This window comes from Apostichopus japonicus, chromosome 16 (assembly GCF_037975245.1).
Source record: "Apostichopus japonicus isolate 1M-3 chromosome 16, ASM3797524v1, whole genome shotgun sequence".
In the NCBI taxonomy this organism is placed as follows: Eukaryota; Metazoa; Echinodermata; class Holothuroidea; order Aspidochirotida; family Stichopodidae; genus Apostichopus; species Apostichopus japonicus.
The window spans coordinates 40,762,951-40,788,262 of NC_092576.1; the positions used below are offsets into that span (position 1 = coordinate 40,762,951).

The window sequence follows — 25,312 nt, forward strand, 5'->3', positions numbered from 1 at the left end:
TTGGAACATCCCCCTCCCCCGCCCCCTCTCCCTGGCTGTGAGTTCAGCACCCAGGTCACCAATTGAGGACTAACTGTAATGTTTCTGGGTTAAAGCATGTATATTGTATAGTACATGCGCGCATGTTTTAAAAGACTTGCCGACTAATTTGCGACTGATGTGGCCAGGTACAAAATGTCACCGAATTTGCAATCAGTTACAGTAATGAAATGGTAGTAGTAAATAGCACGAAAGCACAAATTTATGGAAGATTAACTTCTTGCTCCCTGTGCGAATAATTCATTACGTAGAACAGACATTTTCAACTGGTCTGATGAAATGGATGTCTTTCGTTTATTATTTTTTATTAGTATCGTCTGAAACAAAATGGCACCAGAATTACACAACGCCGGTCTGCTATGAGAACAGACACTGTGTCTTAAAGAGAGCACAGGAAATGACAATTTTAAAAAGGAGATTAGTTTACAGATTTTTTAATTTTTTCAAAAACAATTTTTTAATTTTTTCAAAAACAATTTTTTTTTTGTGTGGCTTTTTTACAGATATCATTTCATTTATTTTTATTTAGGCAGGAAGGGTAAAATTGTTATGAAGAGAATCCAGTTATATTTCATATCAGTAATATATTGATGTTGCAGTGTTAACTGTCTCATCTGGTGAACAAAGAACTCTCGGGATAAATAATCAGAAACAATCACTTCAGTGCACACAGGGGTACAAATTGTAGAATTATAATACCTGTATTGGATTGTAGACAAATAGAATTTGAATAGAAAGTGGTCTAAACTGTTAAATCATCGCATAACCACAAACGATCGAAGCAATCGTCAGGTGAGTGCGCGGTCATCGCGGAATCTCAGGTATTTGGGGTGATAGGAAACGGGGAAAGCACTTCCCGTTAATCTCTTTAACAGATAATAGAAACGGTTGGAAGTACAGACCACGGTTCACAGCCCGGTTGTGGCTGTTAATTTACAACCTGTTTCGTATTGAGTCATCCGAATCGGCAGTACTCTTTAACATGGCCGGTGCAGTCATCCCATGATGCAGCATTGTGACAACCTTTTAATTATTCCTTCAAGCCTAGAACAACGAAGTGTTTGGCCTTTAACATATTTGGAGGACTGTTTTGATATATTCCTCAGATTGAAGGAAAATATTGGAGAGTCATTTCAGTATCCTTGGTAATGAAGGCTTACCTTTAGCATTAATTAAAAAATTCTATGTTTTTTATTGTTATTAAATAATAATAATCAAGAAAATAGGTAAAATTTATGGTTCAAATATTAAATAATAATAATCAAGAAAATAGGTAAAATTGATGGTTCAAATTTCAAAGTGGTGAAAGTGTATACACACTGTATGTATGTATTATTATTATTATTATTACAATATTTCTAAGTAACTGTGTGTGGCATGTGAACTAGTACTAATCATTGTATACAACTTCTGTATACAGGTATTATATTGTAACAAACTATAATGTGTACACATGTACATAGTTATCTCATTGCTTCAATAGGGGAGGTTGTGATATTGCAGTTCCTTTGCCAGTTTGGGCCGTATACAGCTATGTCAGTTACCATAGCAACAGTTGCTATGGTAATAGTTAATTTTCCTGAGTAGCTATATTTTATTTTGTACACTTCACACTAGAGCCTTCTAAAAATAACAGGAACTTTTGACAAAAGAAAGGGAAAATTAGGGGGAAGAGAAAAAGGGTGATTTGTAAATAATGGGAAAACACAAAATCAGGAAGTTTGGTCTGTATTAGTCATTAGTTAATTATGCAGCATAACATGAGCGAACGATGATATGCGAGTTTCCGGGTGACGATTCGTTATAGTCGTCTGAGCAACATTGATAATATATATATCAAGATGATTGATATTCAGTGTGATCAGGCATTTTAATGTACTGATCAGCCGGCTTAATATTGAAAACATATTTTGAAGATTCTTGAAGTTTGCATTAAACTTGTTTTGAATTGTATGTTTTCGAAGCAGACTTGAAAAGTACAATGGCAGAGAGATGAATACAAGTAGAGTTCCCTTACAAGTAGAGGCCTTACATATCAGTTGTCTGAACAGCACAGTTGGTCATTCGAGAAAATTTAACAACATTGATTCATACACTCTGTGAGAGAGATAGTGAACAGAAGGTTGGTGAATTGCACACATTTTCGCACAAGCACATAGGCACACATTGTATTAGAAGCACACATTGCACAGAAGCACACATTTTGTACACAAGCATACAGGCACACATTACACACATTGTACAGAAGCACACATTGCACACAGGCACACATACAGAAGCACACATTGCACAACAGCACACATTGCACACATTGTACAGAAGCACACATTGCACACAGGCACACATTGCACATAACTGGACACATGCACACAACTGTACACAATTGTACACAATGTACACAAGCAAGCATTGCACACATTGTACAGAAGCACACACTGCACACAGGCACACATTGAGAAGCACACATTGCACAACAGCACACATTGCACACATTGCACACATTGTACAGAAGCACACATTGCACACAGGCACACATTGCACATAACTGGACACATGCACACAAGCACACATTGTACACAAGCACACAGGCACACATTGTACAGAAGCACACATTGCACACAGGCACACAGACACACATTTCACATTATAACTGGAAACATTGCACACAACTGCACACATTGTACACAATTGCACACATTGTACACAAGAAACCATATTGCACACATTGTACACAAACACAAGCTGCCAGCTGCAAGCACACATTGTACAGAAACACACATTGCACACAAGCACAGCTAGAACATATTGCACACAATTGCACACAAGCATTGGGTGTATACATATATACTGTATATAGTTACAATGCAATCTGAATGTGATGTAAACGGCTGTCCATCTGCTCGGACGGTCAACCTCCACGGATGGTTTTGGTTGTCCGAACAGATATTTGATCACCTCATAAGATTGCACTACCAAATACAGAATAACATAGATCCCTATGTCAGATTGTGTAGCAGCTAGTTACTTGTAAACATATGATAATACTCGCAAAGTTATGACCAAAATATTAGCAAGATCAGTTTTAAGAACATCTGTCTGAAAGGGGTAGACTTGGTAGGATGGGTAAACAGAAAAGATTTGGCTAAAGATTTAATAAAAAAAATAAAAAATAATAATAACATTAACAATAATTTTCGGGGAATGTATGGTCAGTTGATATCTCCAGTCAAGAATTTTTTCCTATTATTTTGAATTTAAATTTTAGTGTTCTTAATGTTGAAGGCAATGCTGACCTTTTGAACAGTACAGTTATGCTAAATTAACACTGTGATGGAACGTAAAATACACCCACCCACTCTGTTAGCAGACTGCAGTTGGCCTTGATGATTGTACGATCTGCTTGTTTCCTGGTTAGGTGGATCGTTAAGAAATCCTTTGCAGTTTATGCAAACCGCCAAAAAAATACACCAAAATTTAACGACAAGAAGAATGAGAATAAGGAAAACAAAACAGGAAGCAAGGAAGGAAAACGATGTGAGAAAAGAATGTTTACAATGTGATGATATTTCCTGTCTTGGAGTTGAGGATAAAGAAATAGAATTTGTTTTTCAGTTTTATTAATATTATTATTATTGTTTCCCCTTCCTCCTCTTGGAAGAATCTGGTCTGGCCGGAATAATGTGTAGGATCCGGCCAAATCCGGTTTCCTGTAGGATCCGGTTTCCTGTAGGATCCGGCCAAATCCTGTTCTGGTAGGGTGTAACAGAGTTTGGATCATGTGCATCCCTACTTGTTGGAGATAGAACTGTGTAAAGTAAATGTACAGTACAGAGGTTAGGTCCAGGGACAACTATTTATAGATCAACTGCCTTTAACAGTCGTCTCAGCTAGTGATTAATATATTAAACACTGACAGTAACTTTATGATGTTTAAAGGCATTGAAGCGCACCAAATTGGTGCGGCCATCTGAAAAAGTTAACTTTCTGTTGCTTGCAAGTAACGTTTGTTTGTGTCGCTACAAAATGCAGACAGTAATGAAACGTGATACCTTGTTATCTTTGGCAGGACCTGAGATTTCCATCGTTGTATTGTTTGTACACTGTGCTGTGGGTATTGACCGCAGCTGTATGTACTGACTGTACACTAGTGTCTAATTACCGACTATAGCAAGCTGTGTAAGCATTTTCTGGGATCGATGGTGGTGTCTAACACTTCTGTTACACCTCATTCGAAACTAGGTCAGGTTACCAGTATCAGACATTTCTTTTTGCGCGAGTCTTCACACCCTTTAAAGACATTAAATCCCCAGTCAGTGATTTAATATTCATCCACTGAGGAAAATAATTCAATTTCACTATAAACATAAAAACAGCAACAGGAAATAATTAACCATGAAAGCAGTTGTGAAACCAGCTGAACATCACAAATGTCAGACATTTATATGAATGACAAACTTAAATTTAACCGGTTTGACCGAAACCATGAATGGAACTCAATAACCGTGACAACACCTGAAGCTGCTTTCATTAATATTAAATGTAACAAGAACCATAACGGTGTATATATATTATATATATATGTAATGTAAAATGTAAATAAAATCTTATATAATATATAATATCTTATATAATATTTCTTATAATATCTTATATAATAATAAAATCTTATATAGTGCACTACGCGCGATGCATCTGTGCCCTTTACAAACAATCTAGAATATAAAACTTAAAATAAAATAAAACTGTTAGCAAACTGCATATCCACTAGAGAGCCTGTGTAAGAGAATGTGTCAAAGTAAGTTGGCCTGACGTTTAGATCCTAGCAGGATCTTCTTTAAAGGCTAAAATCTAGAATAAACAATGACATAAAACAGTAAATGCATAAAACAGTACATAGATACCATATACAGATATAAACAGGAATATGAGATTGAAAAACGATTAATAGCGTATATATATATATTATATATATAGATATATATATATATATATATATATATATATATATATATATAGATATATATATATGTATAGATATATATATATATAGATATATAGATATATATATATAGATATATATATATATATATATATAGATATATATATATATATATATATATATATATACATATATATATCTAATTACCTCAATAATGTAATTCTATCTATGTTCAAATGTTCAGGATATCCTTGAAAGAAATCAAGAATGCTGAACGAATGGAAAAGAAAACATGAATAACTGTATCGATAACTTCAATAGAATTATAATACACAAAGTCAGCTCAACACCTGCAACAGTAAAGTATATTCCGATCTCAGGAACTAAAGATAGACCGTACAATGTCATGACACTCGTATCCTTCAGCGAGATGTCCTTGATTTATTTCCTTTTTAAAGTAAAGTGACATTTGAAAGTTCCAACTTGTCTTGTGGCCTTAATTATAACTCCAGACCACCTGAAATAACCAAAATGACATTGGTTTCAGATTTTAAACATTTTTTTTTCATTTGAGTCCGTTTTGGCGCCATATATGCTATTAAATGGAACAATTTCGGGCGGTTGACATTTATAATTTAGTTGTGATTTTTGGAATGTGTAGTAATGTTCACAGAGGGATAACAAGAATATGTATATTACAAGGCTTAAAGTAGCATTCCAAAAATAGCTTTTAAAATAAGCTACAAAGATTTGGTAAAAATCAAGATCCAGGTATATTAGGTATGGAAAAGAAAATGTCAAAGCCCATGTCAAAGAAAGGTCAAGGGTCGTGTTTAAACCCCTTCCACGAGTTGACATTCATAGCTTAGAGCCAGAGTATTTTGCCTTCATTGAGACTTTCTTTTTTTCCTGATTTCAACCCATTTCTTTTATTGTTAGGGGAATAAGGTGGCCAGAAAAAAATGGTTAAACTTGGGAAAGTTTTAGCGTGATCAATGTTTATTTGAGGCATAGCTGATTTTACATAGTCTCTTTTTTCCAGCTGTATGTAAATTTCTTTGTGATGCTTTAATATTTCATTTCTAAATTTGATATGAAATGTTTATGTACTGTTGTTTGCTTTTGTCCCAGGGATTGGGCAGCCTGTAGAGATGCCCTGAAGGACCATCCAGCCTTTCCCAAGTGGTTTGTTCTTCTCAATGAGAGCTGGGAAGATAGCGAATATATCAACACCGACGAGATCCTGATCCCTTACAACCTCCTGACATCCAGGGATTCGCTGGCAAACAATATCTTCATGGAACATGTCAATCTGCTTAATGCTGCAAAGAGGAAAGAGAGGTACAGGACTCACATCTTAAAATATTTCTCGCCTTCCCTAATTCCCTCCCTCAAGCCCTCCATCCCTCAATCTCAATCTATTCCTCCCTCAATCCATCCCTCCTTCAATCCCTCCCTCAATCCCTCCCTCATTCCCTCCCTCAATCGCTCCCCCAATCCCTCAATCTCTCCCTCCCTCAATCCATCCCTCCTTCAATCCCTCCCTCCCTCAATCCATCCCACCCTCCCTCCTCCCCTCCCTCAATCCCTCAATCTCTCCCTCCCTCAATCTATTCCTCCCTCTCTCAGTCCCTCCCTCCCCCTCCTTTTCCACCCTCCCTCAGTCCATCCCTCCACCTCCTTTTCCACCCTCCCTCATTACATTCCTCCCTCAATCCAACCCTCCCCCTCCTTTTTCCACCCTCCCTCCTTCCTTAAAATCCACCACTCGTACTCCTATGTGCTCAGTAGCCAAATACATTTATCGCAGACCTATCGTGTTACTCACTGGTCTGACCGAGTAAAACAAAAACACCCATCTATGGAAAATTCATGACTTAGTTTGTTGGGATGTCTTCAAGAGCTAGATACTCATTCTTCTCCTTCCTGAACTGTCTTTGTCCTTCTCAGCATGAAGAAGGACTTCAAGCACCTCCTCCAGAAGATGTCCGACGTGGTCTTGCCAGGAAGTAACTTCCACGTGGTCAAAGTTCATCTGGACCAGAACGAATGTTACAAGGAACTCCAGGACTCGGAGAGAGTCGACATCTTCCTCGGGCATCAGGAGGAAATCATCAAGAGCGCCCTCACCGGATTCCTCGAGCTACTTCTGGAAAAGTCGAATCTCTTCATGACGTTCAACCGAGAGGGGAACCTCGAGGATCACCTCTCGGACCTACAGGATGAACTGAACACGGATTCGAGGTGAGGTCAAAGGTTAATACCATTTGAAACAAATCGGCAAGGTGTCTTTTTTTGTCCCATGGCAATGTTTTAGATAGATTTACGCTATGAGGGTTTCACTGACAGGTTTAGAATATTCATCATTTCTACATTTTATAATCACATGCCTTTTGACTAAGCCATGTAGTATTTGCACATTATTGGATTACCCTTTCACTTTAATAAAAGACTAGAACTTGGCAGCATTGAAAGATGATACTGGTCTGGGATCAGCCTTAAATGTGAGACTGGTCTGGTATCAGCCTAAGTGTGAGACTGGTCTGGGATCAGCCTAAGTGTGAGACTGGTCTGGGATCAACCTAAGTGTGAGACTGGTCTGGGATCAGCCTTAAATGTGAGACTGGTCTAGATCAGCCTTATTGTGAGACTGGTCTGGGATCAACCTAAGTGTGAGACTGGTCTGGGATCAGCCTAGGTGTGAGACCTGTCTGGGATCAGCTTTACGTGTGAGACTGGGATGGGATTAGCCTAGGTGGTGAGACTGGTCTGGGATCAGCCTTAAGTGTGAGACTGGGATGGGATCAGCCTAATTGTGAGACTAGTCTGGGATCAGCCTTAAGTGTGAGACTGGTCTGGGATCAGCCTTAAGTGTGAGACTGGTCTGGGATCAGCCTAGGTCTGAGACCCGTCTGGGATCAGCTTTACGTGTGAGACAGATGGGATCAGCCTAGGTGGTGAGACTGGTCTTGGATCAGCCTTAAGTGTGAGACTGGGATGGGATCAGCCTAATTGTGAGACTAGTCTGGGATCAGCCTTAAGTGTGAGACTGGTCTGGTATCAGCCTTAAATGTGAGACTGGTCTGGGATTAGCCTAGATGTGAGGCTGAACTGGGATCAGCCTAAGTGTGAGACTGGTCTGGGATCAACCTAAGTGTGAGACTGGTCTGGGATCAGCCTTAAATGTGAGACTGGTCTAGATCAGCCTTATTGTGAGACTGGTCTGGGATCAGCCTAAGTGTGAGACTGGTCTGAGATCAGCCTTATATGTGAGACTGGTCTAGGATCAACCTAAGTGTGAGACTGGTCTAGGATCAGCCTTAAGTGTAAGACTGGTCTGGTATCAGCCTTACATGTGAGACTGGTCTGGGATCAGCCTAAAGATGAGACTGCTTCTATGAATCTTTGTAGAATGGAATGCATCATTCAATCTTTGTCTAAGTTGGAATGATACAAGGCTTTTGTTGTTGACTCATTAACCTCTCAGGTACCAGATCCTCTCTGAGCTGGAGTCCGATCGTTACGTGAAGCTCTTGAAGTACTTGGCCTTCACTCACAGCCCTGTCCGGGATTCTTGCTTCATGCAAGACCAAGAAGCCTGTATGGATAAGATCATCCAGCAGACAATCGAACTGAAAGTTCAAAAGTAATCACATTTGTTTTAAATTGAAGGTCACATTTTCTTCATTTTTTTGCCGGTGCTGAAAATGAAACCGCTTGTTGTTTCTGTTAGGGATATCCTCTTGGCAGACAATGTGATAATTATAAAAAAAAAATAATAATAATAATTTTCTTGAAAAATCACAATTTATTTTGTCTTCTTGCCAACCCAACTCCCTAGATATGGTTGTTTTGAATGTAAACTAAATTACAATAACTGTGATTTTATTGCATGGTTATATTTTCTTCGAGACAAGACGTTTACATAAAAATGATATTTCCCAATATATTTTAATTTATGCAAAGTCAGAATATATATATTCAAGTATGTATGTATGTATTTTAGATCCTCCTGCAAGCAGGAACTCACAAAGAAGCCATCATTGGCTTATCAAAGACGCAAGCTGACAGAAGTCAGTCTCTTAGATTCATATTTAACATCCATGATTATGAATTATCAATTGTCAACAACTCTATAACTGGACGACATACATTAATCTGGGAGTGACTCAAACTCAGGACCTTAGGAGTGAAAGTCACTGGCGTTAACCACTGAGCTAACACTCCCTCATATATGAACTTATCAAAATATGAACTTATGTCGTCAACAGAACACCGGTCAAAGATGCCCTGGGTAAGTGGAGCCGGGTCAATGGACGACTTCAGCTCCTGATTCTGGGTGAGGACGGTCTTGCCGAAGAGTTAGCCAGTGAGATCAAGGTAGGTCGAAGGTCAAGATTCATACCAACATGATTACCTTACTTCAAAGGTTGTTGGTAGGGTCAGGGTTATATTGATGTATTTTTCTTCTCTGTGGTTTCTACATAATCGATTCCTTTTCTGACCCCGTTTAGCTGATTACCAAACCCGAACAATTATTACCGAATGACACTGCATACCCAGTATTGCTCACTTCAGCTATACAACAACTCAGTCTTCTGACAGGCTGGAGTTTTACTTGAGTTTAATTATACCCAGGTCCCCCCCGACCTCCCAAAGCCTTTCTCATACTGTAAATCCAAAACATTCACAGAGGAGTATGGTAACTGGTGTCCTCATCAGTTTACAGGTTAATATCATTGTAGTTTGGTATTCACACACTTGGATTACTGGATAAAGCTGTAACTAAAAATAAATCCATTAAGATTCTATTTTCTTGGTCTGTGCAAGGGAGGGGGAGGGGTGGGAGAAGAATGTAAGGAGGAGTAGTGGTATGGAGGGGTGGGGGGCAGTAGTAAGAGTAGCGAGAGGCAATATGAGAAAGGTGATCAGTGTGAGTGATCTGATTATGTGATTGTCCATTAATATCTACTTCCTTGCATAGTGTAGGAAGGTTAGAGGAGGGGGTGGGTGGGGGGGTCGTGGGAAGGTGGAATGAGGAGGGGGGCTGCAGTGTGAGGAAGAGGGAGTGGTGTGTAGATTGGATGTGGCAGATTTATTTGTTTTTGGCCCATTCCTCCAAATATTTACGTTTTACTTGCTGTTTTAAATTTACCCTTCTCTGATTCCTCCCTTGTTATCTTGACAGAATTTACAAATTGATGACGAGCTGGCCTTTGACGGTGATGTTTATAACATGGACATCAGAACAGTGGACAAGGATATCATACAGGGATATAACCAATTCAGTGCTGACTTCTCTCCTCAAGGTAAGGGTAGTCAAAAACCCTCTCGTGTTCAATCCTTCGGTCATTAGCAGCGGTGGTACCCTTGTTTCTCTCGTAGGCCCGGTGTAAATCGAGGTTACCAAGAAATAGAGTTAAAGCTTGGTTTATCCAGACTGCTATTGTCTAAATCCTTGCCGGTCTGATCGGAGTTAAAACCCCGAACCATTCATGATCCGTTTGACATTGTCAAGAAGTACTGTTTTCATTCCCAACAGTCCTGTGCTTCAAATTCCGTTCACATGTACCACAGTGCTTGGATGTTTTGCTTTATATTGCAACTACAAAAAGCACTTGCGCCGTATGGAAAGGCTTTTAAAATATAAAAATAATAATATTGTATTTTCACTTTTATGTAACAAAACTTATTGTCGACTTAATTGGACAAGTACAATGGCAAACTGCTTTATGAAGGATTGGACTCGGTTATTGTCCAAAATGTTTACGTATCTAGACAGCCATTCTGCCCTGTAGACACCTTATTATGTATTCATTACATACTTCAGAGCCAACACCCATTCTGCCCTACACCTTATTATGTATTTATTACATACTACAGAGCCAACAGCCATTCCACCATACACATTATTATGTATTTATTACATACTACAGAGCCAACAGCCATTCCACCCTACACATTATTATGTATTTATTACATACTACAGAGCCAACAGCCATTCCACCCTACACATTATTATGTATTTATTACATACTACAGAGCCAACAGCCATTCCACCCTACACATTATTATGTATTTATTACATACTACAGAGCCAACAACCATTCTGCCCTACACATTATTATGTATTTATTACATACTACAGAGCCAACAGCCATTCCACCATACACATTATTATGTATTTATTACATACTACAGAGCCAACAACCATTCTGCCCTATACCTTATTATGTATTTATTACATACTACAGAGCCAACAGCCATTCCACCATACACATTATTATGTATTTATTACATACTACAGAGCCAACAACCATTCTGCCCTATACCTTATTATGTATTTATTACATACTACAGAGCCAACAGCCATTCCACCATACACATTATTATGTATTTATTACATACTACAGAGCCAACAACCATTCTGCCCTATACCTTATTATGTATTTATTACATACTACAGAGCCAACAGCCATTCCACCATACACATTATTATGTATTTATTACATACTACAGAGCCAACAACCATTCTGCCCTATACCTTATTATGTATTTATTACATACTACAGAGCCAACAGCCATTCCACCCTACACATTATTATGTATTTATTACATACTACAGAGCCAACAGCCATTCCACCCTACACATTATTATGTATTTATTACATACTACAGAGCCAACAGCCATTCCACCATACACATTATTATGTATTTATTACATACTACAGAGCCAACAACCATTCTGCCCTACACATTATTATGTATTTATTACATACTACAGAGCCAACAGCCATTCCACCATACACATTATTATGTATTTATTACATACTACAGAGCCAATTCAGCCATTCTGCCCTATACCTTATTATGTATTTATTACATACTACAGAGCCAACAGCCATTCCACTATACACATTATTATGTATTTATTACATACTACAGAGCCAACAACCATTCTGCCCTACACCTTATTATGTATTTATTACATACTACAGAGCCAACAGCCATTCCACTATACACATTATTATGTATTTAATACATACTACAGAGCCAACAACCATTCTGCCCTACACCTTATTATGTATTTATTACATACTACAGAGCCAACAGCCATTCCACCATACACATTATTATGTATTTATTACATACTACAGAGCCAACAACCATTCTGCCCTATACCTTATTATGTATTTATTACATACTACAGAGCCAACAGCCATTCCACCATACACATTATTATGTATTTATTACATACTACAGAGCCAACAACCATTCTGCCCTATACCTTATTATGTATTTATTACATACTACAGAGCCAACAACCATTCCACCATACACATTATTATGTATTTATTACATACTACAGAGCCAACAACCATTCTGCCCTATACCTTATTATGTATTCATTACATACTACAGAGCCAACAGCCATTCCACCCTACACATTATTATGTATTTATTACATACTACAGAGCCAACAGCCATTCCACCCTACACATTATTATGTATTTATTACATACTACAGAGCCAACAGCCATTCCACCATACACATTATTATGTATTTATTACATACTACAGAGCCAACAGCCATTCCACCATACACATTATTATGTATTTATTACATACTACAGAGCCAACAGCCATTCCACCATACACATTATTATGTATTTATTACATACTACAGAGCCAACAGCCATTCCACCATACACATTATGTATTTATTACATACTACAGAGCCAACAACCATTCTGCCCTATACCTTTTTATGTATTCATTACATACTACAGAGCCAACAGCCATTCCACCCTACACATTATTATGTATTTATTACATACTACAGAGCCAACAGCCATTCCACCCTACACATTATTATGTATTTATTACATACTACAGAGCCAACAGCCATTCCACCATACACATTATTATGTATTTATTACATACTACAGAGCCAACAGCCATTCCACCATACACATTATTATGTATTTATTACATACTACAGAGCCAACAGCCATTCCACCATACACATTATGTATTTATTACATACTACAGAGCCAACAACCATTCTGCCCTATACCTTATTATGTATTCATTACATACTACAGAGCCAACAGCCATTCCACCATACACATTATTATGTATTTATTACATACTACAGAGCCAATTCAGCCATTCTGCACCATGGCCTTATGGACATACATACCTCTAAAGCACACACATATCTGTATGTATTTTATTTATCTGCAGGACTCCATTAACTTCCTGTTAGACTGTGACCCTGAGCATCTTTCTTTATACCTAATTCAATGTTCAACAATATTGAATCATAATATGCACACTATACACAAAACAAAATAAAATTGACAATATAGTCAAATATATATATATCTATGGAATTCACAGCTCATCTAGCTCCCTCACCTCATATGACCTATGAAAACCTTATTAGCATTTGGCAATGCAGTGTTATGCAGAAGTTACATTGTACAACAGTATGTATAACCGCATGGTCTTTAAGTACCAGTATGGGTATACAGTGTAGTACGAATCCACCTAGTACCAGTACACTATGCTAGAACATGCTTGTGAGTACATACTAACTACACATTGATATTTAGCACTATATATAGAAGTGTAAATAATTTTTTTTTTTAAACTCATAACTATTCTGACACATGTGCTTCAAACCATATATATTTTTATATAACATTGATTTATGTTATCGTGGTGTTTGTATGCTACGTTGTCATGGCGTGATACGATGTGGCAACCAGTGAATTGTAAGCAATGTATTTGGGTCTTTCCCTAATGAAGGCAGAACAATAACATTGATCTATCAATAAAACCTTACAAAACAGTGCTATTGTATGTATGGTTACTTTCCCAGCGGGGATGAAATCAACTATAGAGGTGCAACAGGGCATGGCAATAGATCGTTACCATTTTCTATACAGATTATGGCTTTTCAGCAATGTAACTGGGAAACGTTTAGCTCTCCATAAGTCTAAGTCAGGATTGCCAACCCACCACCCCCCCCATCCCCTAAAAAATACCCCCCAAAAAAGATATTTTTCAGGCCACCGTTACATATTTTGAATAGATTCTGATATTTTTAAACTTGATGAAAATATATCATGTTATTGAAACAATTTTTAACTGGCAAGGTGTTTTAACGGTCTGTAAACATCCATAATGCTAAGCCAGGGGCTGGGCTTGAAAAGTTTGTTTTGGGCCGCTGTGAAATTTTGTACCCAATCCATGGGCCGTTGCACATGAGGATGTGCCCACACTTGTGAATTAAGGACAGTACTATTACAATATGATTTTGCAAATGAGAAACTGACAAAAGATCCACCTGTTATATTTGAATATCTGACAACAAGTAGGCACTAAGCTAACTAGTAGAGTTACCTAGTAGAGCTAACTAGTAGAGTTAACTAGTAGAGCTAACTAGTAGAGTTAACTAGTAGAGCTAACTAGTAGAGTTAACTAGTAGAGTTTTGAGAGAACCTTGTGGGCTGCAACAGGAAATTTGCTGATGGACCACTTGTCAGCTCAGCCCTTCCTCCACCTGTGGAGTTATCTATAAACATTACAGCATACAACTTGTTACCTTCATAGACAAAAACATGTTCCATTTCAAGAATTTAAGGCTATGTTTAATACCCTTTCTTACAATCAAAGCCCTGCAGTTTTTTTCAATTTCAAAGATGAGTTTTATTTTGATTCACTTAAACTTACCAAAATTATTTCATTTGCCTTACAGTTGTGGTTAAGTAATCGAATTCATATTCAATTTTCCATCTCTTTTGCCCTTGTTTCTTCACAATGCTTCATACTGACCTTTGACCTTTTTCTTTGACCTTTGACCTTTGACCTTTTTTCTTTGACCTTTGACCTTTCGTCTTCTCTTCCAGGTTGTATATGTGTCTTCACTTCCCTCCAAAGCTTCCAGAACGTTAAGAGTAATCTAGAAAAGACCGGCTTGATGGACAACGTCGACGACGACTCCAAGCCTCTCAGGAATCTCCCAGTCACTCTCATGTTCGGCCGAGATTCGTCCATCCCCGAGTCGGACGTGTTGGCCCTTCAGGAAGAGGCGCAGAAGTTAGCCAAGAGGTGCGTTTACCTTCCTCCTACTCCCTAAGTTTGAAAATTACCAGCTAAAATAGTAAAAAGATGTCTCACACAAAGATGTGATAAATTTTACGGTTGCTGTTGGTGTAAAGTGGCAACGTTTTTAACCCCTGACATTCAAATACAGATCTAAGTTAATGGTGTAGTACGCTGGTTGTTTTTAATATATAAACTTTTCTTTTAGATAAAAATTCTTTAAATCAATTTTACCATAGCTAAAGGAAGGTTTCTCCTTTTTTAACCTTACTTTTGTAAACACAAAATTTCAGAACCAGAAGGATGTTATTAAACACATAGTCTTTGTACAAATAATTTCCAAACAGAACAAGCTCTTTACTAACTGCAATATTGTTATTCAGTTTGATTTGAATTGAGTTTTTTCTCTTAATTTTTGATTTATTTGTTACCAATCCTAGCCTGAGATTTAACAGTTTTACACACAGATAACATAACACAATGGAAGGACATGCTAACACAGTAAACACGATTTACCACTGCTTCTCTGTGTATATTTCAGATACTTGACGTTACTTCAGAAATGTGGTTTTAATTTGCTTTGATTCTTCAAATTAAGTGAGCATGCCTCTAGGTTTTTTATTTTTTTTTTTATTGGTTTTCATGTTTTTAAGAGGCTTAAATGAAACTGAAAATTTGGCTTTAAGCAGTGGAAAGTGTTTTTCTTTGTCTGGTAATGTTCTTAGAATGATTGATTTTCAAATTAAAAGAGAATAGAGGTAAAAAAATTTTTTTTTTTAAGTTAACCCGTGAATCTCACCTTGTAACATGATTGAGTTAATGTGTTTTGAAGGTGTGCGATATTTTTTTTTTTTGTTCCGACTCAGTACATTTTGTTGTTTGGATTTTGCCAACGAATGAAAATAAACAAAATGTGTTTCAGAAAGAAAAAAATGGGAAATTAATGTAGACGTTGAAGAAGGAGGAATCTTGGGAAGCTGTAAATAGAAATATGGGAGGGAAAAACTGTTAGGAGTTGAATATCCAACTTTAACACCCTAAGAGAGGAAGAGGGGCGGGGGGGGGGGGGTAGAGTCCTGGTGAAGACATTAAACATAGAATAGGTAATGAAAATACCTGCCAAGCTCATGAAACGACAATCAAATGTTTTAAAGCAAGTATTCAGATATTTTGTAAGGGATGGCAAACCCATTTGTAGAGTAGAATGATTACAAGATAAAATGTGTGAATAAGTCAAAAAATCAAGAGTGCGTGACTATTGTGGTTCTGCTTATTCAATCTCTGTTTGAACGTTCCGGAAACGTAAGTTTCGAGAAATGTTTGGGCGACAAAAACTGGATTGAAAACATTCTATTTTGTGTTTTCAGCTCCTGAAGAAGATCCTGCTAGGATCGAAACGTCAGGCCCACTTACTTTTACACATTCTCTTTAAATACATAGGCTCTTTAGTGGCTAAGCAGTTTGCTAACAGTTTTTGCTTGTTTTTAAGTTTTAACATTCTATTTTGGTGCATATCATGAAATATTTTCTCATGACGGGAGGGGTTTATTTTTGGAGGGGCGGGGGGGGTGGGGATAGGTTTGGGTAAGAATGGGATAGGTTTGGGAGAGGGGTTGATTGACTCACAGAAACCCTTTTTTTTTCACATAAAATATCTTACCTCCATTCAGTATGTTTGTTTGTTTGGCAGTTTGTGGCATACAGGTCATCAAATTATTTATTTCCTCAATATTCTCTCAAGGAAAGAATTTTGAATTGCTTTAACGTCCACCGGGGGGGTTGATTAATATGCGACTTATTTTGCAATTAAAAGATTTAATGAACATATCTCATGGGAAAATTAGGGATAAAATCTACAAATTTACCAATGATGGAAGTAATTATCAGTGTTATTTTTAAACTTTCTGTTTGATTGGCTGCTTGGGGTAGTACAGGTGTTTTTGTGAAAGTAATATCAACTATGCAACCTTCCTGTTTACATCATTAAACTGTTGAACTTTTCAATACCTTTCTGAAAGTGCCTTGTATAATAATATGATATCAAGAAATCGTTTCCTGGATTTTTTATTAAATGGAATGGCCTTCAATGTGAATTTATTTGATACATCCCAAATCACCAGGAAATAGAAGCTCTTTATCACAAATTACAAATTTGATCCTCAGAAATTATCCTTGTAACATCCCAAACTCATCAATTTGTCAAAGTGAATGGACTACCAAGTTTTGCTCACAGACAATTATGCCAAAATGTTCCAAAGTTGTTGTTGCTTCTACAAAGATCCAGGTTTATTGACAATAATCAAGCTTTATTCTACCAAGCAACAAATCTTTAACTACCATGGGACCAAGCTTATCTTACAGTAAATCAGGTCTTTCTACAAGTGAACCTGGTTTATCTACCAGTGAACCTGTTTTATGTAGCAGTGAATCAGGTCTTTCTACCAGTGAACCTGTTTTATGTAGCAGTGAATCAGGTCTTTTTACCATTGAACCTGTTTTATGTAGCAGTGAATCAGGTCTTTCTACCAGTGAACCTGGTTTATATGGCAGTGAATCAGGTCTTTCTACCAGTGAACCTGTTTTATGTAGCATTGAATCAGGTCTTTCTATCAGTGAACCTGTTTTATATAGCAGTGAATCAGGTCTTTCTACCAGTGAACCTGTTTTATGTAGCAGTGAATCAGGTCTTTCTACCAGTGAACCTGGTTAATCTACCAGTGAATCAGGTCTTTCTACCAGTGAACCTGGTTTATCTACCAGTGAATCAGGTCTTTCTACCAGTGAACCTGGTTTATCTACCAGTGAATCAGGTCTTTCTACCTGTGAACCTGGTTTATCTAGCAAACACAATTTACCTCATAGTGAATGAAATTTATATATTGTAAACCAGGTTTATCTATGATTGAACAAAGTTTATTTTACAAATGAAGCAGGTTTATCTATGAATGAACCATGTTTTTCCACCAGTGAACCAAGTGTTCCAAATGAACATATGACCTATGAAAGTGAATGAACCAAGTTTATGGATTGAAACTCCAGGTGCATTATTGATCAACAATGTTAGATCATTGTTGTAATTTTTTGATCTTCCCCCAAGTTGTCAAGGAATGTAGAAGCGAAATGGGTTATTTAACTATATTTGCCCATTTGGCGTGCCATGGATAGGATTAAAAGTAGTAAGTTGAAATTGTATCATGGTTGGCTGAATTTTGAAAAGTTCTCAAAGTGAAAATATATTTAACCTTATTTAAAGGGTTTGCAGATTTTGTACAATGCACAATAATATTTGTTCCTAATCTGATGTGGTTTGCTTTTTCGTTCCTATCGCAGGATCAACGACTGTGAAATTGTCAACACGGAAGAAGGAGGGGGAAGCGTCTTTCTTAACAAGAACTTTAACGACAGACAGATTTTAAAGGCCTTCCATTTCATGATCCCGTTGATGAACAACAGGGCTCGGTGTGCCGTTAAGGACCCTGAAGGAACTGTCTTAAAGTAAGTTCATTCATAGGAGAGGGTTTTTTTGGGGGGAGGGAGGGAGGGAGGGGGCGGTTGGACAAAAGGGATTGAAAATCTTTGGAATGTATGGAGTTCATTCAGTAGTATCTTTCAACTCTTTTTTTTACGGAGTTTGAGAAATTCTCTGGACCACAAGCAAAACTCTGAAAAATTTGGAGTAGAAGTAGTTAAAATAACATGACATTCAAATAAGTTTTATCCATGTTTGTTCTCGTTCTTATTTTGGATGTGAAAATAATCTGCAATGATGGCTAATAATTACTGAACCTTAGTTTTGTTTATTGATTGATCGATTGACTGATTGTTTTTTTGAATTTTTTTATGGATTGATTTTTTTTATTTATTTATTGATTCATTTTGTGATATATTGATTTATTTTAAATATTATTGTTTGTTAGTTTATTTATTTATTTATTATTGTTTTTTGTTTATTTATTTTAATTATAATTATTGATTTATTTTAATAATTATTGTTTGTTTGTTTATTTTAAATATTGTTTGTTTGTTTAAATTATTATTGTTGATTTATTTATTTATTATAACCTCCTTAGACTCCGAGTGGTGATGATGTGTGGAGATCCGTTCCGTCCAGACTTTGTCCTCTCGCCCCTGATCAAGGAGAACGACTGTTACCGCACCCCTAACGTCCCCGAGGGCATCTCCATAGAGATGTTTATCGACACAGACAGGAGGAAGGTAGATGTCGAAGTGCTTTCCTATCACCAGGCCCTCCTCAAACACAAAGATTTCGCTCACGCGTACATCTTAGCGTATTCAGTCAAACGGAAGGCATCCCTAGAAGTTCTCAAGTAAGTCGGTTTTAAGATCTATTAAACATTTATAAATCGTCTCGCAAACAAGGTGAAGTCACGTTAGAAAACATTTCAGAGGGTTTATCAGACTTTGCTTTGTGCAATTTCTTGTGTGGTTATCTAGACAGGTAGTTACTTGCTTCATACCCATTAACTTAATTCTTGTGGCTGTTACTGTAGGAAAAATATGGCATGAAAAACATCGCGGTAACGGATGGACACCAGATGAACATGTGTTTTCACACTTTTTTTAAAGATGTCAAATTCACTGTTCTTAAGTTGCATTGACCATGTAACTTATATCATGTGTTGGCTGGTACATTGCTTCACATACACCAAGGGAAAATTAGATGAACAGGCATGAACTGTAAAATCTACGGTTGATCTTGTACAACGGAGGGACAATTCTGATGGTAACGGAGGGACACAAAATGTTCAGTGTTGTTTAGTGGAGCCATTTGCCTGTTTTTGCTGCTTCAGATTGAATATTTGTATTGATATTGGACTAAAAGATTTATTACTTAGTAAAATAAGGATAAGAACATTAAACAAACAGCTATGTTCACCAAAACATTAGCAATTTCAGTGGTTAATAAAAATGTAACAAAGTAAAAAATAGTAAGAAAACAAGGAGAAGTCACATCAGAAGACATTTCAGAGGGTTTTTCAGTTGCTTTGTGGCTTAAGTTAATGTTTGCTGGAAATTAACTCTAGACATTTTTGGCATGGGTTGAAATCATGTTTACGTTTTGAAGATGAATAGAAAACCCCATACCAAAGCACTTTACTATGAGATTAAGCACTTGATTTGATGTGTAGCAACTGAGTGGACAAGAACTGAACGATAATGTATTATAAGCATAACTTTGCAGTACTAGATCCAAAATACAATACAAAACTGAATCGATTTTGTGTTTGGTGTCAACGATCTACTAGAATAACAGAAAGGTTTGAATCACTTAAGTAACTAAATGGCCGTAAATGAAATTGGAAAGTTTCTTCTCGTATCGGAAATGTAAGAAGTCAGTTAAAAATGATCAATTTTGAAAAAGGAAAGATTTTTTGGTCGAAACAGGAGTGGAACCTTCTTGATAATGAGTCTGTTGCTCTATAATCTGGCATACGCTACAGTTGGGCCTAGCTGCTTGAATTTAACATATATATATTTGCTGTGGGAGAGACAGCCACATGGTTCAGAAACCTTACATAGCGGTGTGTGTGATGATGATTGGTTGTACCACCAGGAAGAAGTTAACAAAATTGGGAGGAAATTTCCCAGAGAATTATGGCTATTTTATATACCTTTGAAATGCTAATATTATACGTATCGAAGAAGTCAATCAATATTGAACAGAAATCTGTGCTAGTACACAATATGTGGAATATTGACTAAGGTGGGTGGGGTGAGGCTGGGGGAAGGGGTAGGGCTGAGGGAAGGGGTCATCTTGTATCAGCTAGTCACACAAAGGAATATTTCATATGTATCTTAATCGATATGATTTTTTTGACTAATTTTGATATTTTTTTTGTTTATTTATTTATTTATTTTTTTTCCAGAAGAATATTTCATATGTATCTTAATCGATATGATTTTTTTGACTAATTTTTTTTTTTTTAATTAATTAATTAATTAATTTTTTTTCCAGAAGAATATTTCATATGTATCTTAATCGATATGATTTATTTGACTAATTTTTTTTTTTTTTTTTTTTTTTCTCAGAACATTCCTTAAAAGACTAGCTCGGGTTCCGATCATGATGGTTGCGGTGGGGGAGGAGACGTTCTCTAACCAGCACAACGAGTACCTTGTGAGGGAGGGTAACAAGGAGGCAGACGCTACCCCCAACGCCAGGTTCCTCATAGCTGGCTCAAACTTCCCAGCGCAAAGTGAGTAAAAGAGTCCGGAGAATAAGCAACGAGGGCACGTCGCCTCTCGTGAACTGTTCAATCTTGCGAACAGATATACTTTGGTGGTAGGACGGCCTCTATTGAAGAGAAAACATATATCGAACGTTCAAACGTCATCTGTAGATTAATTTCTTCCTCTGAGTTAAAAGTGTAACTCGTTATCTATATGATATAAAGCTTCTTCCATTTGAAACTGCCAAAGATGCAGTTTTGAACTTTTGTGTATATAGGTAGAAAGATAGATAGTGTAGATAGCGTAGATAGCGTAATAGGTAGCATTTTAGGTAGCATTTTAGGTAGCATTTTAGATAGCATTTATAAAGCCCAGCTTCTATCAGTGCCAAAACAACACAGACTTGCACAGATGGGGCTAGAACACAAAACAAATTAGACCATATCAATCTTATTGTAAAGTTGCACACTATTTGTGAAGAACATATGTTTTAATTGGCATGTTGAAGGGGTCATGGCCTACAATTAGGCGTATGTTGGTATTACCCTTTAACATATTTACCTTTAAACATATTTCCCTCTAACATATTTCCCTTTTAACATATTGCCCTTTAAACATACTATCCTTGTTTCCTGTATAATGCAGTACATGCTACAGATTCAAGTTGTGCTCCGTGGTACCCCTTGTGTAAACGTTGCTTTTTAATTCGTTCTCATTTCCAGCAGTGGCCTACTCAACATTCCTTAAGGACGCCTACAACAAACGTCAGGAGACGGAGAGCATACACAACGACCTGCACTTCAGGAAGCTACCCACCCCGCCTCACTCACCTGTCACCCCGATAGCAGATTTTAATTCTGAGTGAGTCATAATGACAGAAGATATGCTAGAATGAGCAGAAATGGTCACCTCTGTGTGATCAGGCCTAATGAGAGGGGTTGGTCAGGGGTGGTAGTAATTCTCGGAAGATATGCTAGGAAGACCAGAAATGGTCAGGCCTAACGATGGGGGCAGGGGAGGTGTGTTCAGGGGTGGCTGTAACTTTTAGAAGATATGCTAGGAAGACCAGAAATGGTCAGGCCAAACGATGGAGGCGGGGGAGGTGTGTGCAGGGGTGGTTGTGACCCTTGGAAGATATGCTAGGAAGACCAGAAATGGTCACCTCTGTGTGGTCAGGCCTAATGAGAGGGGTTGGACAGGGGTGGCTGTAACCCTTGGAAGATATGCTAGGTATACCAGAATTGGTCACCTGTGGTCAGACCTAATGAGAGGGGTTGGTCAGGGGTGGTTGTTACTCTTGGAAGATATGCTAGGAAGACCAGAATTGGTCACCTGGGGTCAGGCCTAATGAGAGAGGTTGGTCAGGGGTGGCTGTAACCCTTAGAAGATATGCTAGGGAGACCCAAAATGACCGTGAAACTCTGAGACTTGACCACTAGAATGACTTGGTCAAAACAATGAAGTTCGGTGTAACAGTATGTGACCAGCTGTACAATTACCTTGTCAAAGCATGGGGAAGCTTTCAGATTGTAATTTCTGAAACCATCCCCATTCAGATGTGATAAAAATATAAATGAATTTAATATGGTATCGAATTTTTGAAGTATGATTCATTTATTGTTCTCTTTCTCTTTTTCAGTGACGACAACAGCGATGGTGAGCCTAAAATTCTTCCTTTTTCCCTCTTCAACCGTTCTGCATCATACTCTTTAACAATCCGTGTTTGAATTGGTAGCCGCTTGTTGCCATGGATACCGCATAATGCTCTTTAACAGTCAGTGTTCTATCGGTTGCAACATTTTGTCGACATGGATACTGCGTCATACTTTCCTTAACGATCAATGTTCTATAACGAGCTGCCCATTGTAATAAATATGATATCATACTCTTTAACAAATCAGTGCTTGTTACCATGGAAACAACTTCACATCTTAATCAGTGTTGTTCCATCAGTAGTTGCCTGTTGTCATGGACACCACATTTAACCTCTGAATTAGTGTCGTTCTATCATTAGCTGCTTGTTGTCAGTGTTGTGCCATCGTACTGGTTATCATTCTTTCTATCATAGCCGGTTGCTATGGATACGGCATCATACTTTTTTAGTCATTTTGCCATGGATACAATATCTAGTGATTGAACACTGCATGATTCAAATTTGCATAACCCCTTTAGTTAGTAGCTCTATTGTTTTAGAATCTCTCATTAGTCAAGTGAGATTCATTCCTCGCTATATTCCGATCTCCAAACATGTTTCCCAGTATTCCTGTTTGATCACTTTAGTAGCAACTTTTAACTATTATCAGCAAAATAGTGTATCAGTCATGCTGTTGTAGAACAGAACCGAAACTTCAAAATTGAACAATTTTTTCAACAATTTTTTAATTTTTTTTATTAAATGGCCTTTCACCATCAATCTTTAATCACATATTCTTGTCTCAATTAACTTTTGCTGTCGGTGGCCTCATTTTCAAATTTGAAATCTAAACAATAATATATTTTTGTTGGTTGCTCTCTCTCTCACTGGGAAAAAAATTCTGCTTTTGCTATTTGCATTCCTCAATCCCTTCATCAAAGAAGAGAAAAAACGAGGTGAATAGAAAATATATCTACTTAAAATTGCTTCACTTCTGCTATCAAACTTAATTGATTTTTATTGATGAAAATGTGTGCCATTTATATATTTATATATATATATATATATATATATATATATAATTGAAAATCGTAATGAGTTGGGAAAAAAAAAAAAAATATATATATATATATATATATATATATATTTTCATCTGGTTACTTATATAATCAATCAGGATCAATCAATTTCATTGTTGTCGCCAACAATTACAGGCCTCAACTATCTGAAATATTAGATGGGTCTATAAATGAGAAACATCATGCCAGTGTGCGCTACACAGTCAGTGTATTCAAGTTGACTAATTATCTGCATATTCATGAAAAATTCTGGGATTCGTAATTTGTATCTCATTAACATCCTGGAGTCGATGAAGTCGACTAAAAAGTCAGGCAAATCAGCTATCAAACATTTGTAAAAACTATCAGAGCCAATGCTCTCAACCTCTGTAGCAGTTTGGCCTTCTGCAATTTATGGTTTGGGTTTAGAGACATATAGATTAGTGTTCATTTCACCATTTCTATATAAATGTAATACTCATTGTACTAATCTTTTCAACCATTGCCTCATGTTCTTATTATGCATATTCATGACACTTTGATATTATTATTATTTAACACTCACTTTTTACTGCTTCTTTAACCCTTATGAATATTAATGATGCTGACATGAATATGCAACAGTTGTTTTTAATCACTTGCTTCATCATCTCACCCCTGTTGCATGTGATCGGTCACTAACTAGCCACCCAGTCAGTTAGGCCTCCACCACCACCAAGAGCCTTGCCACCACAGGACGCTACGCCCTCCCAGGACTACACATCGTCCCCTGGTCATAGCGTCCTTCATGATCACCTTGTAAAACCAAGTGATATTAGGAAACGGCAGAACAGTAAAGGTATATTTTACAACTGGTTCCTTCACATCTTTGTTGTGTTCATCGGTCTCACGTTTCCATGGATACCATATCTTTGCATCATTGATCAACTCTTGAAATATTTTTCCCTGTATTTTCCTCTTTTTTTGTGGTTATTATTTTTGCTATCTCTGTTTTTGATAACCTCGTAAATCAACTTTGACACTAAATCAATTTCTTCAGCGGTGGGTCTGCAAAAAAAAATTAAAAAAAAAAAAAAATGCATGAAAACTTACGTCTACCCTAATATCATTAATATTGTATGCCAAACTTTCTCACCATCGTATTAACAAATCTTTCGCAAGTGCTTGTCGGGTGAGACTCCGTCTGGTACAAGAACTTGTTCCTTAAATTAAAATGTATGACTTTTGGAGGGAAATCATAGTTTCTAATCTGGGGATGTGAAAGAGAAACTGTTAGTCTAGTATTAATTTTGATATTTCTTATTTATTTTTCCCTCTTAGTAATTAATAAATCTATTA

General features: G+C 37.1%; 1 protein-coding gene across 16 annotated transcripts in view; it reads left to right on the forward strand.

Annotated features, from left to right (window-relative positions):
• The window catches only part of LOC139983748 (rho GTPase-activating protein 5-like), a 127,158-nt gene that overhangs the window by 63,011 nt on the left and 38,835 nt on the right, over positions 1-25,312 (forward strand). For 11 of the 16 annotated variants that reach the window (XM_071997475.1, XM_071997483.1, XM_071997484.1 and 8 more), the window contains 13 exons: positions 6,110-6,319; positions 6,929-7,222; positions 8,466-8,624; positions 9,250-9,358; positions 10,167-10,287; positions 14,896-15,097; positions 18,422-18,586; positions 19,162-19,419; positions 21,143-21,309; positions 22,006-22,144; positions 22,923-22,939; positions 23,858-23,872; positions 24,660-24,812. In XM_071997475.1, coding sequence (XP_071853576.1) covers positions 6,110-6,319; positions 6,929-7,222; positions 8,466-8,624; positions 9,250-9,358; positions 10,167-10,287; positions 14,896-15,097; positions 18,422-18,586; positions 19,162-19,419; positions 21,143-21,309; positions 22,006-22,144; positions 22,923-22,939; positions 23,858-23,872; positions 24,660-24,812 — 2,009 coding nt within the window. The remainder of the gene's footprint in view (positions 1-6,109; positions 6,320-6,928; positions 7,223-8,465; positions 8,625-9,249; positions 9,359-10,166; positions 10,288-14,895; positions 15,098-18,421; positions 18,587-19,161; positions 19,420-21,142; positions 21,310-22,005; positions 22,145-22,922; positions 22,940-23,857; positions 23,873-24,659; positions 24,813-25,312) is intronic. The other 5 variants (XM_071997487.1, XM_071997489.1, XM_071997491.1 and 2 more) reach the window with 3 other exon arrangements.